Consider the following 19,992-nt stretch of genomic DNA (forward strand, 5'->3'; position numbering starts at 1 on the left):
CGAGGCGGGAAACAGCGGGAATGGACTTCTCTCGCTCGTCGGGTGGGGCAGCGCAGCAAGGAGCTTCAAGCTCAGGACGGAATTCTTCGCAAGGTGGAAGCCGGCCGGTTGCCCCGCCCGCAGCGGACGCGGCTGAGGGGGTGAGTGCTTTCCCCTTGTGCGAGATACAACTGACGCCACCGTAAAGTGAGGCTCTTCCTATGCAAATTCCAGGATGTGGGGTGGCAACTAGTCGACGCGAAGACGGGGCGGAGCGGGCGCTCGTGGACGAAGCTCTTCCGGCAACTGAACAAGTGAGCCCCTCGACACGCGTGCCGCCGGGGTTGCCCTCGTAGCCAGCTCGCGCGTTCTGCCTTCCCTGCACAGTCCCCAGCATGCTGCTGCCTTGATATTTGACTGTGCTCCACACGGGTCCTTTCTTGACCTGCACATTGCGAAGGTGGGGCTGCAGGGCGGGGCTGCAACAGGCGGGCCTTTCACAGCCTTCCGGCGCAGCCGCGGCCCACTGCTGCGTCCTCCACATGCGGGAGCGCTCCTGCTTACTGCCCGCAGAATGGGCGCACCCAGGAACACGCCGCAGATGCAAGACCGCTCCGCTGTCCCACAGTCTCTGTTCTCAGCCTCTCGCCTACAGAACTAATGTGCCCCGCAGCACGCCGCTCATGCGACACGCCGCTCCGCTGCCCCGCAGCCATTGGACTCATTTCATCCTAAGCTTGATATGCGAAACTCGGATCCCCTCCATTCCTTCCCGCCCTCTCCCCCCCTCTCCCTGCCTGCCACTCCCCCTCCCCATCTTGGTTCTAGCTGGAATTCCCTACCCGCCTCCCTCCCTTGCTAACTCCCCCGCCCCCCCCCCCGCCCGCCCGCCCCCGCCCCCCAGGCTGCTGGACGACGTGTACCTCACCTGCGAGTTGGACTGCAGCCTGCACCACACCGCAGCCATGGTGGACTACCTGGAGGCCAGCGCGCAGGTGGGGGCGGGAAGGGCGGGGGGCGGGAAGGGGGCCGGGAAGGGGGAGGCGAGATACAGTAGCGTGTGTGTTTCGTATTTGTGCAGTGTGTCAAGGACCCAGAACAATGTCTAGAGTGCGGGGGAGTGTGCTGAGGTGCTTGGATGGCGCCAGGCGTGCTGTCGGGTTCCTTCTACCGCGATGCCACTACCGCATCCTCAACCGCTGACGCAACCGCGCAGGACTTTGCGGAGCTGGGGCAGCAGCTGGCGAGTGTGGTGTCGCCTAGCCGCCAGAAGGTGGCGTGGGAGGTGAGCGCCGGGGCGAAGGGGGCGCACGGGTGGGTGGCGGAAGGGGGAAGCTGTGGTGTAGGTTGGGAACTTTTGATCTTTAGTCTCTGTCTGGGAGTGTTGCGGCTGGCGGCATGAGCTTTGGGCATCGCAACGCCGGGTTGGCTGTGCTGGCCTGGAATAGGGGCCGTGGAAAGCCGCCGACCTGCAGTCTCCATGATCCTGTGCCGTGCAGGTGCGGGCGTCGCGGCGGGCCAGCACCGCTCGCAGCCCCCACCGCGTGCCGCACAGCCCCTTCGGCGGCGGCCTGCCACCCATGCCGGCGGTCTCAGGCGTAGGCAGCGTTGCGCCCGGCCCTCACGCACTCGCACACGGGGCTGGAAGGCAGGGCACCGGTGGCGGCGGCGGTGGCGGCAGCGTGGCGGGCTCGGGGATAGCGGCGGCGGCGCCGCCGCCGGCGCCTGGCAGCTGGGCGGCTGTAGCAGCGGCTCAAAGTCACCCGCAGCAACAATACCATCACCAGCACGTCAGCCTGCCCCAGCCCGCCCACCCACTGCACCACGCAGCGAGCTCGTCGCCGCCGCACCCGCACGCTGCCGCGGCGGCGCCGGGCAGCGTGGGCGCGGGCGCGGCTGCAAGCAGAGGTGGCGGCGGTGGCGGCGGCGGCGGCCCCGCTGCGGCATCATCCCGGCGCGTCACGAGCGGCAGCAGCGACAGCGGTGGAGGGGGTGGCGGCAGTCTTCCGGGTTCGCTGCCGGGTTCTTTCAAGTCCTCTAGCTTGCCCGGGGCGGGGCCGGGCGCGTCGGGTAGTGGCGGCAAGGACACGGCGGGGCGTGACAGCGTCAACAACCCGTGGAAGGACAAGGTCAACTGGAGTGAGCGCTTCACGCCGCCGCACCCACAGCAGCACCAAGGCCACAGCCATGTGCGCGGCGACGGTGCCTCGCGCAGTGGCGGCGGTGGCAGCACCGGGGGCGGCGGCGCCGCCGCCGCCAGCGGTGGCACCAGCGCCGCCAGCAGCCCCGCCTTCCGGCTGGGCACAGCGCCGCCGCCGCCACGACTGGAGACCTACAGCGCAGCCGACTCGGTCGGCAGCGGCGGTTATGGCGGTTATGGCGGTTACGGCGGTGGCGGCGCCGCCAACGGTCACAGTGGCAGTGGCGGCAGCGGCACGCTGAGCCCCATGGGCGCCGCCGCCAGCCCGCGGGACGCCCTGTACGCCAAAATGCTGTCCTCACCAAGTGAGTGTGAGGTTGATTAAATTGAATACGGGGCCCGTCTCCTTTCGCAGAACGTCGCAGAGGCACGGAGCCCGATGCAGCCCACTCAGCTGCACGCACTCGGCCGACATGCCGCACCCTTTCCCCTTACATTATGCTAACGCCCGTGCAGCATCCCACTCCCCCACTACGCCGCCTTTGCTTCACTTGCGCTCATACTCACCTACCTGAACCTTTAGCACCCCGCCTCTCTTCTTCCGTCACTCTTGCACAGGCCGCAAACTGTCGCCGGCGGAGGTGCGGCGCGCCAGCGAGGAGCGGCAGGCGCGCGCGGAGAAGGCGCGGCAGGCGATGGTGGAGGAGCGGCTGGCGCGGCTGGAGCGGGCGGCGGCCAGCCGGCAGAGCGCCAAGAGCGTGGTGGAGGAGCGGGCGGGGGCCATTGCGGCGCGGGTGGAGGGCAAGATTGCGCGCAGTGCGGAGCTGCGGCAGGCGCACCTGGCGGGGCGGGTGCAGAAGGCGGTGGAGGAGACCAAGAAGGTGCGGGCGGCTTGGGGGTGGCTAGTGGCGGCGTGGGGCGTGGGGGCGTTGTAACGTGGGGGCTGCAAAGGTGGTGCAGAGTAGTTTAGCGAGGTAGACAGCAGGCGTAGGGGCGCGCGTGCTGATGACCGACGGCGGCCACTGGGGGTGTGGGGGCGCGCGATCGCCATGGTAGTGGGCTGCTGCGCGAGTTGGGCTGTAGCCGGATAGGGTTTAGCCCTGCCTACGTTCGCCTGCAGGAGACCATCCATGGTTCTACCTGCCTGACCGCCTGCCTGTTGCTGTTGCTGTTGCTATTGCTGTTGCTGTTGCTGTTGCTGTTGCGCAGGTGGCTGAGGTGGCCTTCATCAATCAGATGTTGGAGCAGGACAAGAAGATGGCGCTGCAGGCGCGTGCGGCGTGCGGCATGCGAAGAGCATGTGTTGTGTGACGCTTTGCTTTTTTGTGGTATGCTAGGGATTAAGTGTTAGGCCGGCAGGCAGGAAAGGTGGAGGTGGGGAGCGGACAGCAGGCGTGGCCTTGTTTGCCTGTGCTGTGCAACTGCTGCTCATCCGCGAGAAATGCCCTATGTGTCCCTGCTGATCCGCACACGTGCCGCGCCATTTGATGCTATTCTGCTGGGCACACACCGCTGCTTGCTTCCGCATTCGCATGCATGGGTTCGAGGTCGATTCCCTTCCCCTTGCGCTTTCCAAATGCTCGCAGGAGAAGCTGGAGGAGGGCGAGTGGCGCCGGCGCCAGGCTCTGGAGCAGCGCAAGGCGCAGCAGCGGCTGGGGCGCGGCCCGGCGGCGGCGGTGGAGGAGGCGCAGGAGCGGCGGAAGCTGCTGGAGGTGAGCTGGAGGGGAGGGGGGTTGGGCGCAGGGGGGGAAGCTGCTGGAGGTGAGGCGGTGGGCGCAGGAGGGCGGGAAGGGGCAGCACTGGGCGGTGGGTTAGGGACACGGGAGAGCATGGGGTTGGCGTGGCCAGGACATGGCGCTTGTGACGGGGGTACCCCAATGAACGCGCGCGCGTTCATGCCATTGCGCGTCCATGCCATCAGAACACACGTGTTCATTCCATCTGTACATTGACCCACCCATTCGCAGGCTGAGCGCCGGGAGCAGCTGGCGGACCGGCAGCGGCGCAAGCTGGCAGCGCAGGTGCGGCCGCCGCCTGCCCCGCCGGCAACACGCATCCGGGGCCTTTGCAGACCACCGCTGGGACCCACCGTGCTGGGTGCCTGAACTGCCTTTACGCTTGCCGACACGCGTTGCACCATACCACAAGTACATCTTATCATGTGCACGCAAAATTCCAACCCACGCAGGCTAAGCTAGAGGAGGAGCGCCGGGCCGCCGCCTCCGCGCGGGAGGCCGCCAGCCGCGCCGCCCGCGCCGCCGCCGCACAGGCCGCCGAGGCGCGGCAGCGGCAGCGCGACGTGCTGTCGCTACGCATTGAGGAGCGGCTGCGCGAGGCGGCGGGCCGGCGGGCGCAGCACCTGGAGCTGATCAAAGAGCGGGCGGCGCTGGGCAAGGTGAAGGAGGGTGTAGTGACATGCCCTGCACACTGCCATAGGCCATCCTCGGTAAATGATATGCCATGCACACTGCTGTACCCACTACGTGTATCTCACCTTGCAAACATCCCTCAGCACGCCACATCACATCCCTCGCCACGCCACGCCGCACACACGCCACACGCACCGCACAGGACCTGTACGAGCGGCGCACGCTGGACGGCACCGTGCCCTCCCCGCGCTCGCCCCAGGGCGGCCGCCCCACACGCCCGCCCTCGCCCGAGGTCTCCTCCTCAGGCGCCAGCGCGCTGCAGCTGCACCTGGGTGCGGGTGGCGGCGGCGGCGGCGGCAGTGGGAGCGGGAGCGGCGGCGGCCGCCCGGCCACGCCGCCTGGCGGTGCTGGATCCAGCACGCGGATCCTGCATGGGCGCGTGTCGTCGCCGTCGGGCCTGGCGTCGCCGTCGAACGGGCTGCTCGCCACCCCCTCCGTGTCGTCGCTCCCAGGTGCGGCATGCTGCGTCGTGCTGCGTCGGGACCCAAGTGTGCGGTGTGCACACGGGCGTGTGAATGGGATAGGGCGTGTGGGGGCGCAGGGCACAGTGTTGATGGGCCGTGTCGCTGTCACTGCCACTGCCATGGCCACGGCCTGTGTGTTGCTCATCCCTAGACGCCCCAACCCTATACGCCTGGAGCCCATCCCCATATTTCCTCGCCACACAACCCAACAACACCACAGACGGCGCCGGCTCCTCCTCCTCGCACCCGCCGCCTCTGGCCTCACCCCAGCAGCCTCAGCAGCAGCTGCTGCAGCTGCAGCCGGCCGGCAGTCCGCTGCGCTCCTCCGACCGCTCCATCACGCTGTCCAGTGACGCCAAGCGGCGGCTCAAGGGCATGCGCCGCCGCGCCGCCAAGATCCTGGAGCGGCTGCAGCGGGCCACGTGAGTTTGCTTTGGGGTTTTCAGGTTTGAGGAATGGCAATGGGAGATGAGGGGGTATGGCGGTTGACCAGGCGTACCGTATGTGCTGAATGCTGCGCCTACTGCGTTCCAGCCCCAGCGCTACGGCTGCCGTAAATCCTTGGCAACCAGCCCCCAACATACGCCGTTGTGCTTTCCTTATCCAACAAACTCGAACGCACCGCAGGCCCGGCTTCAGCGAGCCGCCGGCGGTGGCGTCGCTGCTGGAGGCGGGCGACGGCCAGCAGCTGGTGGCGGCCTGGAGTGAGCTGGTGCAGGCAGTCATGAGCGCTACAGCCGCAGCTACAGCCACACCTGCAGCTGCAGCCGTGCCAGCGAGAGCGCCGCCGCCGGCAGTAGCAGCAGCAGCAGCAGCAGCAGCAGCAGCAGCAGGGACAGCAGTGGCAGGGACAGCGCTGCAAGGCGGCAGGGGCAAGGGCGGCGGCGCAGCAAAAGGGGCGCCCGGCAGCGGCGGCGGCGTGGCGGCGGCGGCGGATGCGGCGAGTGCGGCTGCTGCTGCGGCTGCCTCTGTCAAACACCTGCTGCAGCGCGTGCACACGGACCTGGGTGGCAGGAGCAAGGTAGGCCGCGGACTGGCAGTGACGCGACACGTGACTTGGACGTGGCGCTGGCGGGCGGGCGGAGGGGCTGGCTGGCTGGCTGGCTGGCTGGCTGGCTGGCTGGCTGGCTGGCTGGCCGGCTGGCTGGCTGGCCGGCTGGCTGGCTGGCTGCCTGGTGTTTGGCAGCCTCATGCTCAGCCGGCACGTAGCATGTAAAGCTGGCTCTTCAACTGATCTTGCCTCGCCACCCGCCACTTCCCGCCTCAATGAATAACTGCCCGCTTGCCTGCCTGCCTGCCCGCCCTGCTGCCTCAGGGTCTGGCGCTGCACGCGGCCCGGCCGTCCGGCCTGTTGGGCGCACTGACGCAGCTGCTCACCGCGCCGGCGGCCGCAGCCACGCCGCATCCGCCGCAGACGTCCGTGCAGGTGCGCTCCCGCTCTTGCACCACGCCCCTTTTCCGCCGGTGTGCTTTCCCGCCCTGTCCCTGCCTGTTTGCGTCAACTCCCTTTGCCTCCTCTTGCTTGCATCTGTGTGTGCGTCTTTTCATGTCCGTCACGTACCTCCTGCCTCGTACACTCATGTCCCAATGCCTGAGAGTAATGCGTTTGCCCACGCGCTTGCCCTCCCCGTGTTCCCGGTCAGCGTTGCCCACATGCCCTCGTCCCCTCTTCCTTTCCCCCCTTCCTTTCCCCACTTCCCCATCCCCACAGCTCATGGAGCTCCTGGCACTGCTGGTGACCTCATCCACACACAACGCCGCGTGGATGCTGGCCAGGGGCAGCGGCGGCGGTGTCGGCGGCGGCGCAGCCGCGGCAGCCGCGGCCAGCAGCAGTGGTAGCAGCAGCGCCGCGGCAGCGCCGGCGGGGACAGAGGGAGGAGGAGGAGGTGGAAGTGGTGGAGGGGAGGCGGCGCCGCCGGCGGAGGGCGGTGCGGCCGCGGCTCTGTCGGGTCTGGTGCGCTGCGCGCAGAGGTCTCTGGACCGGTACAACGGCTTGGCAGCAGACGAGGTGAGTGTGTGTGTGTGAGTGGTTTACCTGGGGGAGCGTTGGCCGTTCATGTGGAGAACGGTGTGATCCACTCACAAGCATGAAATGACGACCTATCGATTGGGGGATGGCCTTGATGGCTGGAGCGGTGCTGGCTGGGGAGGCGAGGCGGTCGCGGGGTGGGGAGGGCTGCGCCAGCTCTGGTGCCGATGAGATTGACATGCTGTCCACTGGGTGACCGTGTGTTAGTGAATGCACGAGAGGACCGTGCTACCGTGTATGCGCGTTGCGCTCTTGTACCCCACGGCGTGCGCCCCCCCCCCCCTGCCCGCCGCCCGCAGGTGTGGGAGGAGCCGCCCGAGGCCAGGTACCTGGCGGCACTGCTGCAGGTGCGTGTGTGTGTGTGTGTGTGTGTGTGTGTGTGTGTGTGTGTGTGTGTGTGTGTTAAACAAAAAAACGGAACAACTCCGCCATACACGCGCGCGCGTGTGTGTGTGTGTGTGTGTGTGTGTGTGTGTGTGTGTGTGTGTGCGTGTGTGTGTGTGTGTGTGTGTGTGTGTGTGTCAGTGGGGGCCCTGTCAGTGAGCTGCTGCCAACCTGCTCTACTGGCATTCGCACTGCCCCGCACTGCCCCGCACTCCCGCACTGTCCCGCACCACTTGTTGGCACTGTCCTGGTGCAATAACTCCCAAACCCCTACGGCTCGCATTACGTTGGCGCTCTTGTCGGCCTAAAGCTGCTGTTGCTGACGCGCGGAACGCCCCCGCCCACGTGCCCCCCCCCCTGCCCGCAGACGCTGGCGTGCCTGTGCCGTACGCCCTTCCCCAACCAACCAGGGCTGCAGGCGCAGCAGGAGGAGCTGGTGGCGTACATCGTGGCGTGCGGCCTCATACACAGGTGTGTGTGTCTGTGTGCGTGTGTGTGTGTGTGTGTGTGTGTGTGTGTGTGTGTGTGTGTGTGTGTGTGTGTGTGTGCATATGAAAAGGGAAAATTATGTGTATATGTGTGTTTGTGTGTGTGTGTGTGTGTGTGTTTGTGTGCGTGTACGGCACATAATCCGACCTTCCCTCCCCAGCTCCGCTCCTTCCCTGCCCCTCCCTCCCTCCCGCCCGTCCCCTGCAGGTCCACGGAGCTGTTCAGCCTGTTCGACACGCCGCCCGGCGCCTCCGACACCGCGCCCATACCCGGATACGTGCTGCAGTGCCTGGCGCTGCTGGAGGCGCTAGCGGGTGAGGGGGGCGGGGTTGGGGTTAACGTTGAACCAATCCCGTAAGGAAACAGTCGCGCTGCAGGGAGAAACTGCAGCCGCATATGCGAGCTGTGGTACATCACCATAGGTAGTCGGGCGGGGTTGGGGTACTTTGTTGCAAACGCAAGTGCAGGGAACTAAGACCCAGCCAGCGCACAGAGCAGGGGGGGGGCGTGAGAGCGTGTGGGTGTGGGTGTGCGTGTGCTGAAGTAGGTGTTAGAGTTTCACAGACACCCCAGAACCCGAACCCGGAGGGATAAGAAGGGGCAGGCAGTCGTGGTGGAGGGGCCTGCCGTACTGCCACCTGGCCTCAGCGTGTTGACGTGGGTCGCTTCCGCACGACTCACACCTCCCGGCCCGCCTCAACCCCCGCAGGCGGCCCCGGCCGGCGCTCTTCCGCCGCCGCGCTGACGGCTCACAAGCGCTGGCGGCCGCCCGCAGCCAATGGCGCCGCCATTGCACTGGCGTTCCAGGTGTGTGCAATGTCGGCTCCTGAGCATCCCCCCACCAATTTCAACCCCGCTCAACACGCGCATACACACACAAACTTCCATCCCCGGGTCTCGCTCCGCTTTGTTATGCAACACAACTTCCATCCTTGTGCTTCCACACGCACACACTGCACACCCCCGCAGGAGACGTCCATGGCCGGCCTGCCCTCGCTGCTGACGGCTGTGCTACTGCGCGCCGCGCCCAGCTGCACGCCCGCCGAGGCGCGGCCGGAGCGCCTGCCGCCCAACTTCGTGGAGGTGGCGGCATGCGTCATGCGCACACTCAACAACATTGCCAGGTGGGCGGGCGGCGCATTGTGCAGCGTCACAGCGGGTACTGCTATGACCGCCTGGCGTCAGGTTTGTGTGCTGCGTGTCTTCCTAACGCGTAATACACACACGCACACACATATACACACACACACACCTTGTCCCCCCCCCCCAGGCTGGACCTGCTGGCCGCCCAGACCAGCCTGGGCGCCCCCGACCTGCGCGTGGTGTTCTTCCACCTTGTGGGCTTCCTGCTCTCCTACTGCACCAACCAGTGGCCCACAGCGCCCCGCGCCGCAGAGCCGGCCATTCGCGCCGCCCTGGCAGCCGCAGCCGCCGCAGGCGGAGCGGGCGGCGGCGTGGCCGCCGGCGGCGCCGGCGGCGCGGCGGCTGTCGCCGCCGCCGCCTTGGCGGCGGGGACCGTGCTGCCTTCGGCGGCACGGCCCTCCGGCGGCGGCGGCTCCGCCGCCGCCGGAGGCAGCTTGGGTGGCGCGCCGCCGCTGGGCGGCATGGGCGGCAGTGCCGGCGGCGCGCCGCCTCCTCCGCTGTCGTCGTTTGCGGCTCCTCCGCCTCCGCCCCACACGGGTCTGGTGCAGCTGCTGAATGAGGTGCTGCTGCTGATCGGGCACTACGGCGTGCTGCACTCCAGCAACCAGGTGGGGCGGGGCGGGGCGGGAGATGGGGGTTTCAGGGGTCGGGAGCTTGAGGGCTGCTGCGCCTCCACGTACCTGTCAAGACCTCTTGTGACACCTCTCATCAATTACCCCGGGGCACTTCATACTTCATACTTTTGATACTTGTGATGCTTGTCACCATTCCGTTCTACACATGAACGGCTAACGCCCCCCTCTCCCCGGCATCAGGACGTGTTGCTGTGGGGCAAGAGCCCCACGCTGCTGCAGCGGCTGGCCGAGGTGCCGTTCGTGTACTGGGTGGAGCAGCAGCTACACCAGGTGGGGGTGGAGGTGGGGGTGGAGGTGGAGGTGAGGGGGGGAGAGCTGTAGGCGTTGTAATCACCAGCCCAATTCAAACCAAACCAAGCCAAGGTTGGAGGGGAGAGCTGGAGCGGGGGGAGACAGTGTTGGAAGGGAGAGGCCCGAGTACGGTAGGCGTTTCAACCAAGTCAAGCCATCCTGATTCCTGACCCAGAGCATGGCCCTTCGCGTGCCAGGACGTGCGCCACTGCTGCTGCCCCCTCCCACCCTCTCACCCTGTCCCTCCCGGCCTCCCACCCCCTCACCCTGTCCCTCCCGGCTCCTGCCCCCGCCCCCCCCCCCCCAGGTCCTGATGCCCACGCTGGTGTCGGTGTGCTACGGCAGCGAGCGCGCCTGCGCCACCCTGGCCCAGCACATGGACCTGCACCTGCTGCAGGCCTACCTGCAGGTGGGTGCGGCTGGCTGTGTGTACTTGCGTGTGTGGCTGTGGCTGTGTGTGGCTGTGGCTGTGGCTGTGCGTGTGTGTGTGGAGGTGTGGAGGTGTGGAGGTGTTGTAGATACCAGCCCAAACTAAACCGAACCCAATGAAGAAGAGAGAGCAGAGGTACCAGGGGCCCAGCACGTATGCGCTCAATGCTGAGCCTCTCTGTTTCATGCTGCTGCGCCGCCCTGTGTGTGTTGACGTGCAGATCATGATTGCCCAGTACGTGGAGCCGCCGGTGGGCGGTGGCGCCGGCCAGGACCCGTCCGTGTCAGCAACACCAGCAGCAGTAGCAGCGGGTGACGCAGGCGACGGGTCAGGGCCCAACGCTGCCGACGTGGACAAACCGGGCGCAGCCGGGGAGCGCACGCACGTGCACACGCACGCGCCCTGTCCCGATCACTTGACAGCCGCTGACAGCGAGAACAGCAATGGCAGCAGGGGGAGCATCCAAGATGACGCTCCTTCGTCGCCGCTGGCGGCCGCGGCGGCGGCGGCGCAACCGGCGGCTCTGCTGTCTCCCCGGCGGCAGCTGCTGCAAGACCTGTCTGGTGGGCTGGCAGTAGCAATGGGTGGCTTCGCCGGCGGCGGCAGTAGCAGCTTCGCTGCCGCCACCGGCGCTGGCGGCAGCGCCGGAGGCGCCGGCGCTGTAGGGCTTGTCATTGCCGGTGACGGCGGTGCGACGGCGCCGCTGCCGCCGCCCACCGCGGAGCGCTACAGCCTGCCTCAGCGCTTCCCGTTGGAGCTACTGCCGCAGGTGCTGGCCTTCATCGAGCGGCAGGTGCCCAGCGCTGCTACAGCCGCCGCAGCCGCTGCCGACAGCCGTGCCAACAGCGGCGCACTCACAACCGTCGTGGCGGCGGCGGTGGCCGTGGGGCGGCTGCCGTCGGCGCCGGGGCCGCTGCCGCCGCCGCCGCCGCCGCCGCTGCAGGCGGCGGCGGGGATCGCAGCCGTCATGCCGTCGCTGCGGCGGCGAGGCAGCGAGGACGCGTCCCTACCGCCTGCGTCGGTGAGATCCGTGGGAAGCAGTACAGCATGGGACGGGGCAGAGGGAGGCGCGCAGGTAGCGGGCTCGAGCTCCCAACCAGCATCGACAGCTCCGGCGCCGGCCGCGCCGGCGGTCACGGCGCCGCCTGCTGCCGCCGTCGGAGCGCTGCGCGGCCGGCGCAGTAGCGCCAGCGGCAGCAGCAGCCACCGTGCAGAGGTGGCGGCGGCCGTGGCGGCAGCAGATGCGGCAGCCGCCGCCGCTGCCGCCGCCGCTGCGATGGCGGCGACGGCAAGCCCCGCTCACAGCGCAGACTCGCACCCGCGCAGCGCGGGCGGCGGCAGCTACGCCGATAGCCTGGCCAGCAGCGGCTCCCCGCCGCCCTACCACTACCCGCCGCCGCCGCCGCGGCACCGCTACCGCGACGTCGCCGACGTGCCCGTACCCTTCAGCATCGTCGCCGGAGGAGGCGGAGGAGGTGGAGGAGGGGGCGGCGGCACCGGCAGAGGAGGTGTCAGCGCAGGAAGCGCGGGCGGCAGCAGCGGCGGCAGCCGCCGCCAGCGACGCTACGAGGCCGCGGCAGCGGCAGCCGTTGCCGCCGCGGCGGCGGAGGCCGCCGCCGCGGCGGCAGCCTCAGTCGGCGGCGGCAGCGCCGGCTCCGCCGCCGGCTCCGGCGGCGGCGGCGGGCTGCTGGCGGGCTTTGTCATGGCGGGTAGCGGCAGTCTGGATGGCGGCGCCGCCAACTCTGCTTGTGCGCGTTCGTACGTGTCAGAGCTCAGCTTTGGCGGCTACCTGACGCCGGCGCCGTCGGAGGCGCGCGGCGGCGGCGGCGGCGGCTCGTGCAGCGCGGCGGGCGAGGGCGAGGGCGAGGAGGCTGTGAGGTCGCCGGACACGGACACGGACCGCGCGCTGGACGAGCTTGACCTGGGTGAGATGGAGGGAGTGTGGTGGGGGAGGTATATGTGTGTGGTGGTGGTGATGGGGCAAGGCCGGCCTGGGGGGTTACCGGCACGGGGTACCGGGCTGTGCACCACACACGTTGGGCTTCAGGCTGGTGGCCGGGTCATGCGTGTGCACCCCATGTGTGTGGCTATCCACTGTGTATTCACGCCGTGTGCCCCTACTGTATGCCCCTGCCCCTGCTGCCCCTGCTGCTGCTGCCTGCGACGTGATCTGGCTGCCTGCTGCTGCCTGTGCAGACCTGTACGACGAGCAGCGTGTGGCGGAGCAGGACGTGCGGGACGAGCAGGACGTGTTGCTGCTGGACGCCTCGCCGGACACAGGCGGCCGCAGGCCGGCACGGCGGCAGCAGGCGACAGGCGGAGCAGGAGCTGGAAGCGGAGGAGGGGAAGCAGGTGGTGGCGGTGCCGGTAGTGGGTATGGGTTGGGGCGTTGCGACAGCCCACCCGACCTAGGGGCGGGGCTGCTGGGCGTGCGCGCGGGGGTGGGCGACGCGGCCGCGGCAGCGGCACGGACGCACGTGATTGACGCGTGGTGGCGTTACGGTGCGGAGGAGGGGGGCGGCGAGTCGGAGGGGGAGGGGTCGCCGCTCGCGGGAGACGAGGGGGAGCTGCGGGTGGAGGATGCCCTGTCGCCGCCCGTGTCGCCCACCGCTAGGCTGCTGCGGTGAGGGAAGTGACGGCGGCCTGCATGCTGCTGAGATGGTTGTATTGCAGTTGCAGTGTAATGGGCAAATGTTGAGGGCGCAGGTCGGGGTGTGGGGAATGCTTCTGTTGGCGGACAAGGGGGTAGTGTGAGCGAGTTGCAGCACCGGCCTTTCGAGATAGCGCGAGCGAGTGAGCACGCGTGTGAGCGTGCGTGTGTGTTTTTCCTCCAGCGAATGAGATTGGAATTTCGGACTTTATCGTGCGTATTCATGACAATTGTGTTATTTCAAGTACATAGTATTTGCTTTGTGAACGTAGGCTGCAACGAGCGAGTCAACGCTGCGTTGACCAACAAATGCTATCGTATTGTTTCCACTGACCGCTCCTGTAAATAAGAATGCTGTCTTCGTTAGACCTCCAGAGCCCTGTAGTGAGCTTTAATGTGGGAGGGCAGCATTACACAACACTACGGGAAACATTGTTGAAAGAAGCGAACTCTCGTCTCGCTCTCATCGCTCGCGGTGCCATTCCTTCAGCAAAGGACCCCGTCACGGGAGCATTCGTGCTTGACCGCGATGGGAAACACTTCGCGTTGATACTGAACTGGCTTCGAGATAGCTGGGTCCTCCTTCCACGGACGGCAGAGGAGCGGCGGGAGCTGCTGCAAGAGATTCGCTACTACCAGGTGACCAGCTTGTGCACTGCCATGCTATCAGGGAGGACGAGGCTGGCTGCAGATATTAAGGCCGTGTGGCCTGTGCGGTCTAGGGCTCGAGGCAGCAAGGGTGTTGCACCGACACGGTTTCTGGCCTCTCGAGACCCTCATATGCCCCTTCCCCCCCTCCCCCCTCCCCCGCCACCTGTGTGCCCAGCTGAGCGGCTTCGAGGGCTGGCTGCGCACCCAGGAGGTGCTGTCGGACGCGGGCGGCTACGGCGCCGCAGAGTACTCGGCAATGGAGAGCCCGCGGCCGCGCATGCAGTACACGTCCCTACACCCACAGCAACAACACCAGCAGCACGCCTACACGCCCTACGGCTACCCCACCAGCACACTAGCCTCGCCTCCCGGCACAGCCACTGTCACCTCGCCGCCTCGTGGTGGCGGCGGCGGCGGCGGCGCGCCCGGCGCCGCCTGGGGCGCGCCATCTGCCGCCGCCGGCGGCCCCGGCCCGTCGCCTGGCTTCGCCACAGGCAGCTTTGCAGGTGGCAGCCTGGGCCGTGCGTCGCCAATGCGCAGCCCCGGGCTGGGGCTGGGCCTTGGGCTGGCCGGTGGCGCGGGGCTCACGCAAGCGTGGGGACCGGGAGGGGCGGGGGCGACGGGCGGCGCGGGCGGCGTGGCGGCGTCGCTGCGGGAGACCTTCCTGGCGGCCACGGCGCCGCAGCGGCCGGCGGCGCACGTGGCGCCCTACGGCCTGCCCAGCACGGTGGGTGGGTGGGTGGGGGGGCGTGGGGCGTGGTGAGAGGTGAGCGTGGCCGCTGCATGACCATTGCATACCGGTGCGCGTGTGCGTGCTGCTGCTGCTACCGTTTGTGAGGTGGCCAGGCTCGTGGCACTGCGGAAGACGCACGGTAGACATGCCGTACACACACGCTGCACACGTGCAGGCTGACGAGGCTGCCAGCTGGACGAGCAAGTACCTGCGTGGCAATGAGGGTCTGAGGGAGCTGGTGAACACGCTGCTGGAGCTGGCGTACGTGGCGCCACACAGGCGAGCGGAGTGGGGGGGGCGGTACCGGGTGGTGGTGGCGAGGGCGAGCTTTGCTTAATCAGCGTGTGGAGCTGAGCGGTTCAGCCTTTGGAGAAGGATTGGTTCTGCCGCTACCGGTGAAAGACATGTCAGGTCGTGCCGGCGCTGCCGGCCCTCAGATCTACCATGCCAGCAACGCGCCCTTGCTGCTGGCAACGCTGCCCCTTGCACGCCCCAACGGACGGGCACCCACACGCACAGGTCGCTGCAGGCCGGCAAGTCGCACGTGTCGGTACACGTGGCGTGCGGGCACGGCAGCGAGGCCAGCCTGGTGGGCAGCAAGGAGGAGCAGCTGCGGAGCAAGCTGCTGGTGAGTGAGCGAGAGGAACGGTGGCGTGCGGGAAAGAAACAACGGTTTTAGCACATGTGCTCTGTATGGCACGCATACCGTCTTGCGCACATGGGGCACGGCACAAGCACGCGCACCTCAGCACCACACCAATCTTCCTCTTTCGTGTGCCGTGCATGTGAAATACGCGCACCGCTTGGCGCACTGTGCCGCGCTCACTACACACACGACCATGCACGGGGCCTTGCATGTACCGTACCAAACTGCGCTGCCATTTACCTTTGTGCTAGCTGGCCCGCCAACGCCTGCTGCCACCTCCATTCCCACCCATGGCACCTCAGGACATCCGGGTGCGGGGCGCCCTGGGCTGGGCCTTTGAGCTGACGCTGCGGCCCAGCAGTGACGCCGTGCTGTGGGACAAGTACGGCGACATCGCGCCGGCGGTGCAGGTGCGTGCGGCGGGAGGGGGCACGCGCAGGGCGCATACGCGTTGGGAGCAGGCTGGGGCGCTGCGGCGGAGGCCGGCAGGCGTCGTGCGGCATTGCTGAGGCGTCCGGCTCACTCGCCCGACCTCCGCTGTGTAAAGGGCAGCGAGTACGCGTCCCTACCTTTGTGTTGTGTATTAGTATGTGTGTGGGTGGCGTCCTAAGCGCTCTGCCACCAGTTCCTCCCCGACCCTCAGTCCCGGAATCCCCCGCTCCTCCCCTCCTCAGGACAACTGGTTTGTGCTGGGCGCCATTCTAAAGGACCAGTTCGGGGTGGTGCTGGAGGAGGACCCCGCGGGCCGGCCCACATGCGCCGCCTGCCGCCGCACCTGCCTGGCCGTCACACTCAACAAGATCTTCTGAGGCACTGGAGGGCGCGGTGCAGTGCGGGCGTGATAGAGGGCGAGGGCGCTGGAGGGCGGGAAAGCGACAGGGCGCGAGGAAGTGTGAACGGGTCGTGTCAGCAACTAGGCATGCTGGGGGCCGCGGCACACAGAGGTGCAAGGCGGGCGCGTGTACGCAAGAGGAGGATGAAGCACCAGGGCCTGTCGTGGCCGCTGAATGTGTGGGAGGGCAATTGCCGCACTGCTCTGATGGGCAGATTGGCCCGCTGGTCGCGCCCCCGCTGCATATGTTATGACGCATGTTACGAGTCACCGTGCGGCTCCGCATATCTGCTTCAATTCTTACAGAACAGCTGCAGCAGCAGCAGGCTTGTTCCCCCAACCTCCGTGCTACTCATCCACGCAACCCAGTATGAACCCCTGGGTGTTCATCAAAATCTCAGGCCCCCAGCTGCACACCGTGTCTGCAGCGCGAAATGTAATTGAAAGAATGCCCAGTTTCCAGCGAAAATACGCCACAGTCGCACACGTGGCTGTTCGATATCAGCTCACATCCCGGACACATGCAATCCCGGTCCCCGCAAGAGTCTCAATGGGTCGGTGACTCCGTGTACGTCACTGCCTCACATCCTCCCTACGCAAGTTACGTTACGTGCGTCACGCCCAGGCCACGCCGCACCTATGTGCACACATGGTGCAGATGCCACCGCGCACCGCGTGCTGCTACCCCATCGCAACCCACGCCCCATTCCTCAGGCTACCGTCACAAGCATACGGTACGGTGCCTCACGCACATCCAGAGCCACCGGGAGCCAACAGCGCTTGATGCAACACGAATATGGTTAGCCGCTGCATAATGTGCCATCCACACGACGGGTTGCTCACAGGTAGCCGTCCAGCTTGTCCTGGCGCTCGGCTTCCTCGTTGAAGCCGTTGACGCCCTTGATGAACAGGTAGCCTGGAGGGGGGGCAGCAGGGAGAGCAACAGCAGCGTTAGCTGCAAGGCTGGCAAGTGCCGCGGGCAGTGATACGGTAGGTGGATGGGTGGTCGGTGCGGCATGATGAACCAGAGTCATTCATGGCCAGGCCCTCCCTCACGGCCCTCCCTCGCGGCCCTCCCTCACGGCCCTCCCTCACGGCCCTCCCTCGAGGCCCTCCCTGCCACACACGCGGGCGCCCCTCCGGCCCCGCCCCGCCCCGTCCGCGCTTACCGGCAGTGGGGAAGCCGGTGACGCCGAAGAACAGCAGGATGGGCGCCCACAGCGGGCTGTCGGGCTGGATCACGCCGAAGATGGCGTTGCGATCCACGAACTCAAAGATGGATCCAACGGCCGCGATGGCGGTGAAGACGGAGAAGAGCAGGCACAGGCCCCAGGGCAGGCCGCTGACGCCGTCCTTGGCCTGCAGCTCGCGCTCCTTCTCGCGGCGCACCCAGGGCGGCAGCTCGTCCTCGGAGCCGGGCACCTGGGCAGCAGGGGGAGGTTTGAGGGAGGGGGAAAGCGGAAAAAGGGCAGAGATGGGGGAGGGGGGAAGGAACGACACGCGGTGGCACGGCGGGCGTTGTGGGTGGGAAGGGTGCGAAGTGCGCGAGTCGGAAGGGAATCGACACCCGGGTGGTTGAAACCAGCCCGGCGCGGACAGAGGCTGATTGGTAGGATTCAGCTAACGCAACGTCGTAGATCCACGCACCGTGGGGGGCGTCTTCTGCTCCGGCTGGGCGCGCACTTGCGTCTGGAGCGAGCGAGCGGACACGCCCGAGCTGAATCTCCCGATGGTTACGCACATCGCCGCATTCCTAGAGGTAACGGGCCGGACGCCGATGCGCGGCGAAGCAACAAGAGCCTGCATTTCGAGGCTTCTGGTGCACAAGTAAAATGGGTCTTGATGTCAGGTTATGATTCGTATGTGAAGCAACGATAAGGGCAAAACGATTATTGTGGAGACCTGTTGCTGCGCAAAGTCCATCGGGGTCCACCGGTTTCTCCATGCAAAGACAGAGGAGCGCCCTGAAGCCTGCGACCAATACCATTGTAAAGATATCATTCGACAGTTAAGCATACAATACTCCAAGGTCTACGTTTCCTGTCCTCAGCCTTCAATCAACTTTCTATTCGCGTTCAAGCGACCACAGACCGTACCTCCTCAGCAAGTGTTGCAAACTGTTACAAGTAGCTTTCCGCTTAACGTGCACTAGCTGCCAGGACTCAGTAAGGACCACATAAGGATGCTCTCCACACAACCGCTCAGCGCTGGGCCGACGTCACGCTCAACTGCGCGGTCCACGTCGCTGCGCAACGGGACAGCGGGGCTACGACGAGTACAGCGCGTGCAGCTTCGAGCTGTAGCGGTGCAGGCCGGCTCCTCACCAAATGGCACCGGGGCCTCACCGCCCGCCGCGGTGCCGGCTGTGAAGGACTACCGCGTGTCGCTCTTTGGTAGGTCCGCGCCGTCACCCTGGGGGTCTTCTTTGTCCACCCCTTCAATTGTTGCTTTTCCTCAACCGCATAGAGGACCTCCCCATCAGCGCTACACGCAAGGCCTGAGCCTTCCCTGCACCCCCCATGGCTTCCCAATCCAGCACCTTGTCGTCGCACCCCGCCTTTCTCTACCTTCCCTCGCATCATCCCCTCTCCACTCCCTTCCGTACCTCCATCCCGTCCTCCCTCCTCTCTCCCTCCCTGCTTATTCCCCCTCCCCTCTCCCCTTTCCCTACGGGATTGGTTCAACGTTAACCCCTCCCTCTCCCCTCTCCCTACCACCACACGCAGACGCCATGAAGTTCAACGGCCCCGCGCCCGAGCTCATCAACGGCCGCCTGGCCATGCTGGGGCTGGTGGCGGGCGCCTGGGAGGAGGCACACGGCGCGGGCCAGACCTTTGCGCAGCAGGCGGCGCAGCTGCCGCTGGCAGAGCTGCTGCTGCTGGGCGTGTGGGTGTACGCGTCACTAGTGCCCATTCTCAAGGGAGCCAAGATGGAGGCGTTCGGTGAGTTTGCCGCGGTTGTCTTCCTGTGTGTGTGTGTGTGTGTGTGTGTGTGTGTGTGTGTGTGTGTGTGTGTGTGTGTGTGTTTGTGTGTGTGTGTGTGCGTGTGTGTGTGTGTTGTTGTCGTTGATGTTGTGGAGTTGTTGGTGGTGTTGTGGAGTTATGACTTCAGTTCGAAATGGGAATGGGGACGCCAGGACGCGGCCTTGGGCCGGTTTGCTGAAGAGGCCGGTGGGATGGGTGCGGCTGTGTGGAGATGTGAAGTGACACGTCGGCTGCCGGCTTCTGGCAGTCGATGGGGGTCTGCAACCACGGCGTCACCGCGCTACACGGCTTGTGCCGTCTCCCATCTCGCGCACTTAAGCCGCCTGCAACCCCACTACCCTTCCTGTAGGCATGTTCACGCCGCGGGCCGAGATCACCAACGGGCGGGCGGCCATGCTGGCGCTGGGTGTGCTGCTGCTACTGGAGGACAAGGCCGGCGTGCCGTTCTTCTGAGATGTTCGGAGGGGCGCTGGGCAGGTGGCGTTGGGCAGGTGGCGCTGGGCAGGGCAGGGACTATTGGGGTACTACCAGGCAGGATGTGGACGCGTTCCAAGTCGTAGTGGTGGTGATGGTGGCGATGGAGGTCATGCTGTGGGTCGAAGGGTGTGCGGCAAAAGCTTAGTACCAGTCTCCGGAGTTTGCAGAACCTTTAGAAATAGGTCTTCAGGGTCGGGCCGGAGCTTCCAGGTCAGGATCGGGTTTGTCGCCAACGCTCCATTGTTGCTGGGATGGCTTGAACGGAATCAGTGCCGCGGTGTCCGGTGCGGCGTGTCCAGTTGCGAACGTGGGCTGGAATTGGGCGGCACAGCGGCCGTGGCTTCAGAGCTTTGGAGCTGGCTGGTGGCCTGGTTCTGTCTGTTGGAGCCGATGGGCGGAGAGCTGTGGGAGGTGCGGGCAGAGGTGCGCGTGTGTGGCCAGCGCCGCAGCGGTTGAGTACGTGTGGCTGTCCAGTGTCCAGAGTTTCTGCCGTGGGTGCCTGGCGGACAAGAGGCAACAGCGCGCCGAGGGCGATGCCCCCGCGTTGACGGACGGCCCATGTAAGTATTGGCTAACGCCTATTGGCTGCCGACTTTTTGGCTGCAG

The 19,992-nt window shown here is 66.7% G+C and overlaps 4 protein-coding genes across 4 annotated transcripts; 3 read left to right on the forward strand and 1 right to left on the reverse strand.

Annotated features, from left to right (window-relative positions):
* Positions 1-42: 42 nt before the first annotated feature.
* CHLRE_16g679400v5 (uncharacterized protein) lies at positions 43-13,420 on the forward strand. The gene is made up of 25 exons (XM_043071382.1): positions 43-140; positions 214-293; positions 884-974; positions 1,196-1,264; positions 1,479-2,484; positions 2,738-3,000; positions 3,329-3,388; positions 3,706-3,831; positions 4,087-4,140; positions 4,308-4,514; positions 4,691-5,000; positions 5,233-5,434; positions 5,640-6,033; positions 6,328-6,438; positions 6,724-7,020; positions 7,341-7,388; positions 7,793-7,896; positions 8,122-8,228; positions 8,624-8,721; positions 8,884-9,038; positions 9,185-9,665; positions 9,873-9,962; positions 10,291-10,392; positions 10,634-12,338; positions 12,610-13,420. The coding sequence occupies exons 3-25, from the start codon at positions 945-947 to the stop codon at positions 13,038-13,040; spliced, it is 6,450 nt and encodes a 2,149-aa protein (XP_042916038.1). The 5' UTR covers positions 43-140; positions 214-293; positions 884-944; the 3' UTR covers positions 13,041-13,420.
* A 72-nt stretch (positions 13,421-13,492) lies between these two features.
* Positions 13,493-16,194, forward strand: CHLRE_16g679350v5 (uncharacterized protein). The gene is made up of 6 exons (XM_043071381.1): positions 13,493-13,702; positions 13,890-14,441; positions 14,623-14,726; positions 14,967-15,075; positions 15,396-15,503; positions 15,768-16,194. Exons 2-6 carry the CDS (start codon positions 13,971-13,973, stop codon positions 15,900-15,902), a joined length of 927 nt encoding a protein of 308 aa, XP_042916039.1. The 5' UTR covers positions 13,493-13,702; positions 13,890-13,970; the 3' UTR covers positions 15,903-16,194.
* A 19-nt stretch (positions 16,195-16,213) lies between these two features.
* CHLRE_16g679300v5 (uncharacterized protein) lies at positions 16,214-17,798 on the reverse strand. Its single transcript, XM_001695822.2, has 3 exons — positions 17,573-17,798; positions 17,095-17,347; positions 16,214-16,841 (listed from the first exon to the last, which is right to left on the reverse strand). Exons 1-3 carry the CDS (start codon positions 17,666-17,668, stop codon positions 16,765-16,767), a joined length of 426 nt encoding a protein of 141 aa, XP_001695874.2. The 5' UTR covers positions 17,669-17,798; the 3' UTR covers positions 16,214-16,764.
* Positions 17,799-17,932: 134 nt separating this feature from the next.
* Positions 17,933-19,962, forward strand: CHLRE_16g679250v5 (uncharacterized protein). The gene is made up of 3 exons (XM_001695926.2): positions 17,933-18,318; positions 18,652-18,867; positions 19,259-19,962. Exons 1-3 carry the CDS (start codon positions 18,108-18,110, stop codon positions 19,360-19,362), a joined length of 531 nt encoding a protein of 176 aa, XP_001695978.1. The 5' UTR covers positions 17,933-18,107; the 3' UTR covers positions 19,363-19,962.
* The last annotated feature ends 30 nt before the right edge of the window (positions 19,963-19,992 follow it).

Source organism: Chlamydomonas reinhardtii, chromosome 16, assembly GCF_000002595.2.
Source record: "Chlamydomonas reinhardtii strain CC-503 cw92 mt+ chromosome 16, whole genome shotgun sequence".
NCBI lineage: Eukaryota > Viridiplantae > Chlorophyta > Chlorophyceae > Chlamydomonadales > Chlamydomonadaceae > Chlamydomonas > Chlamydomonas reinhardtii.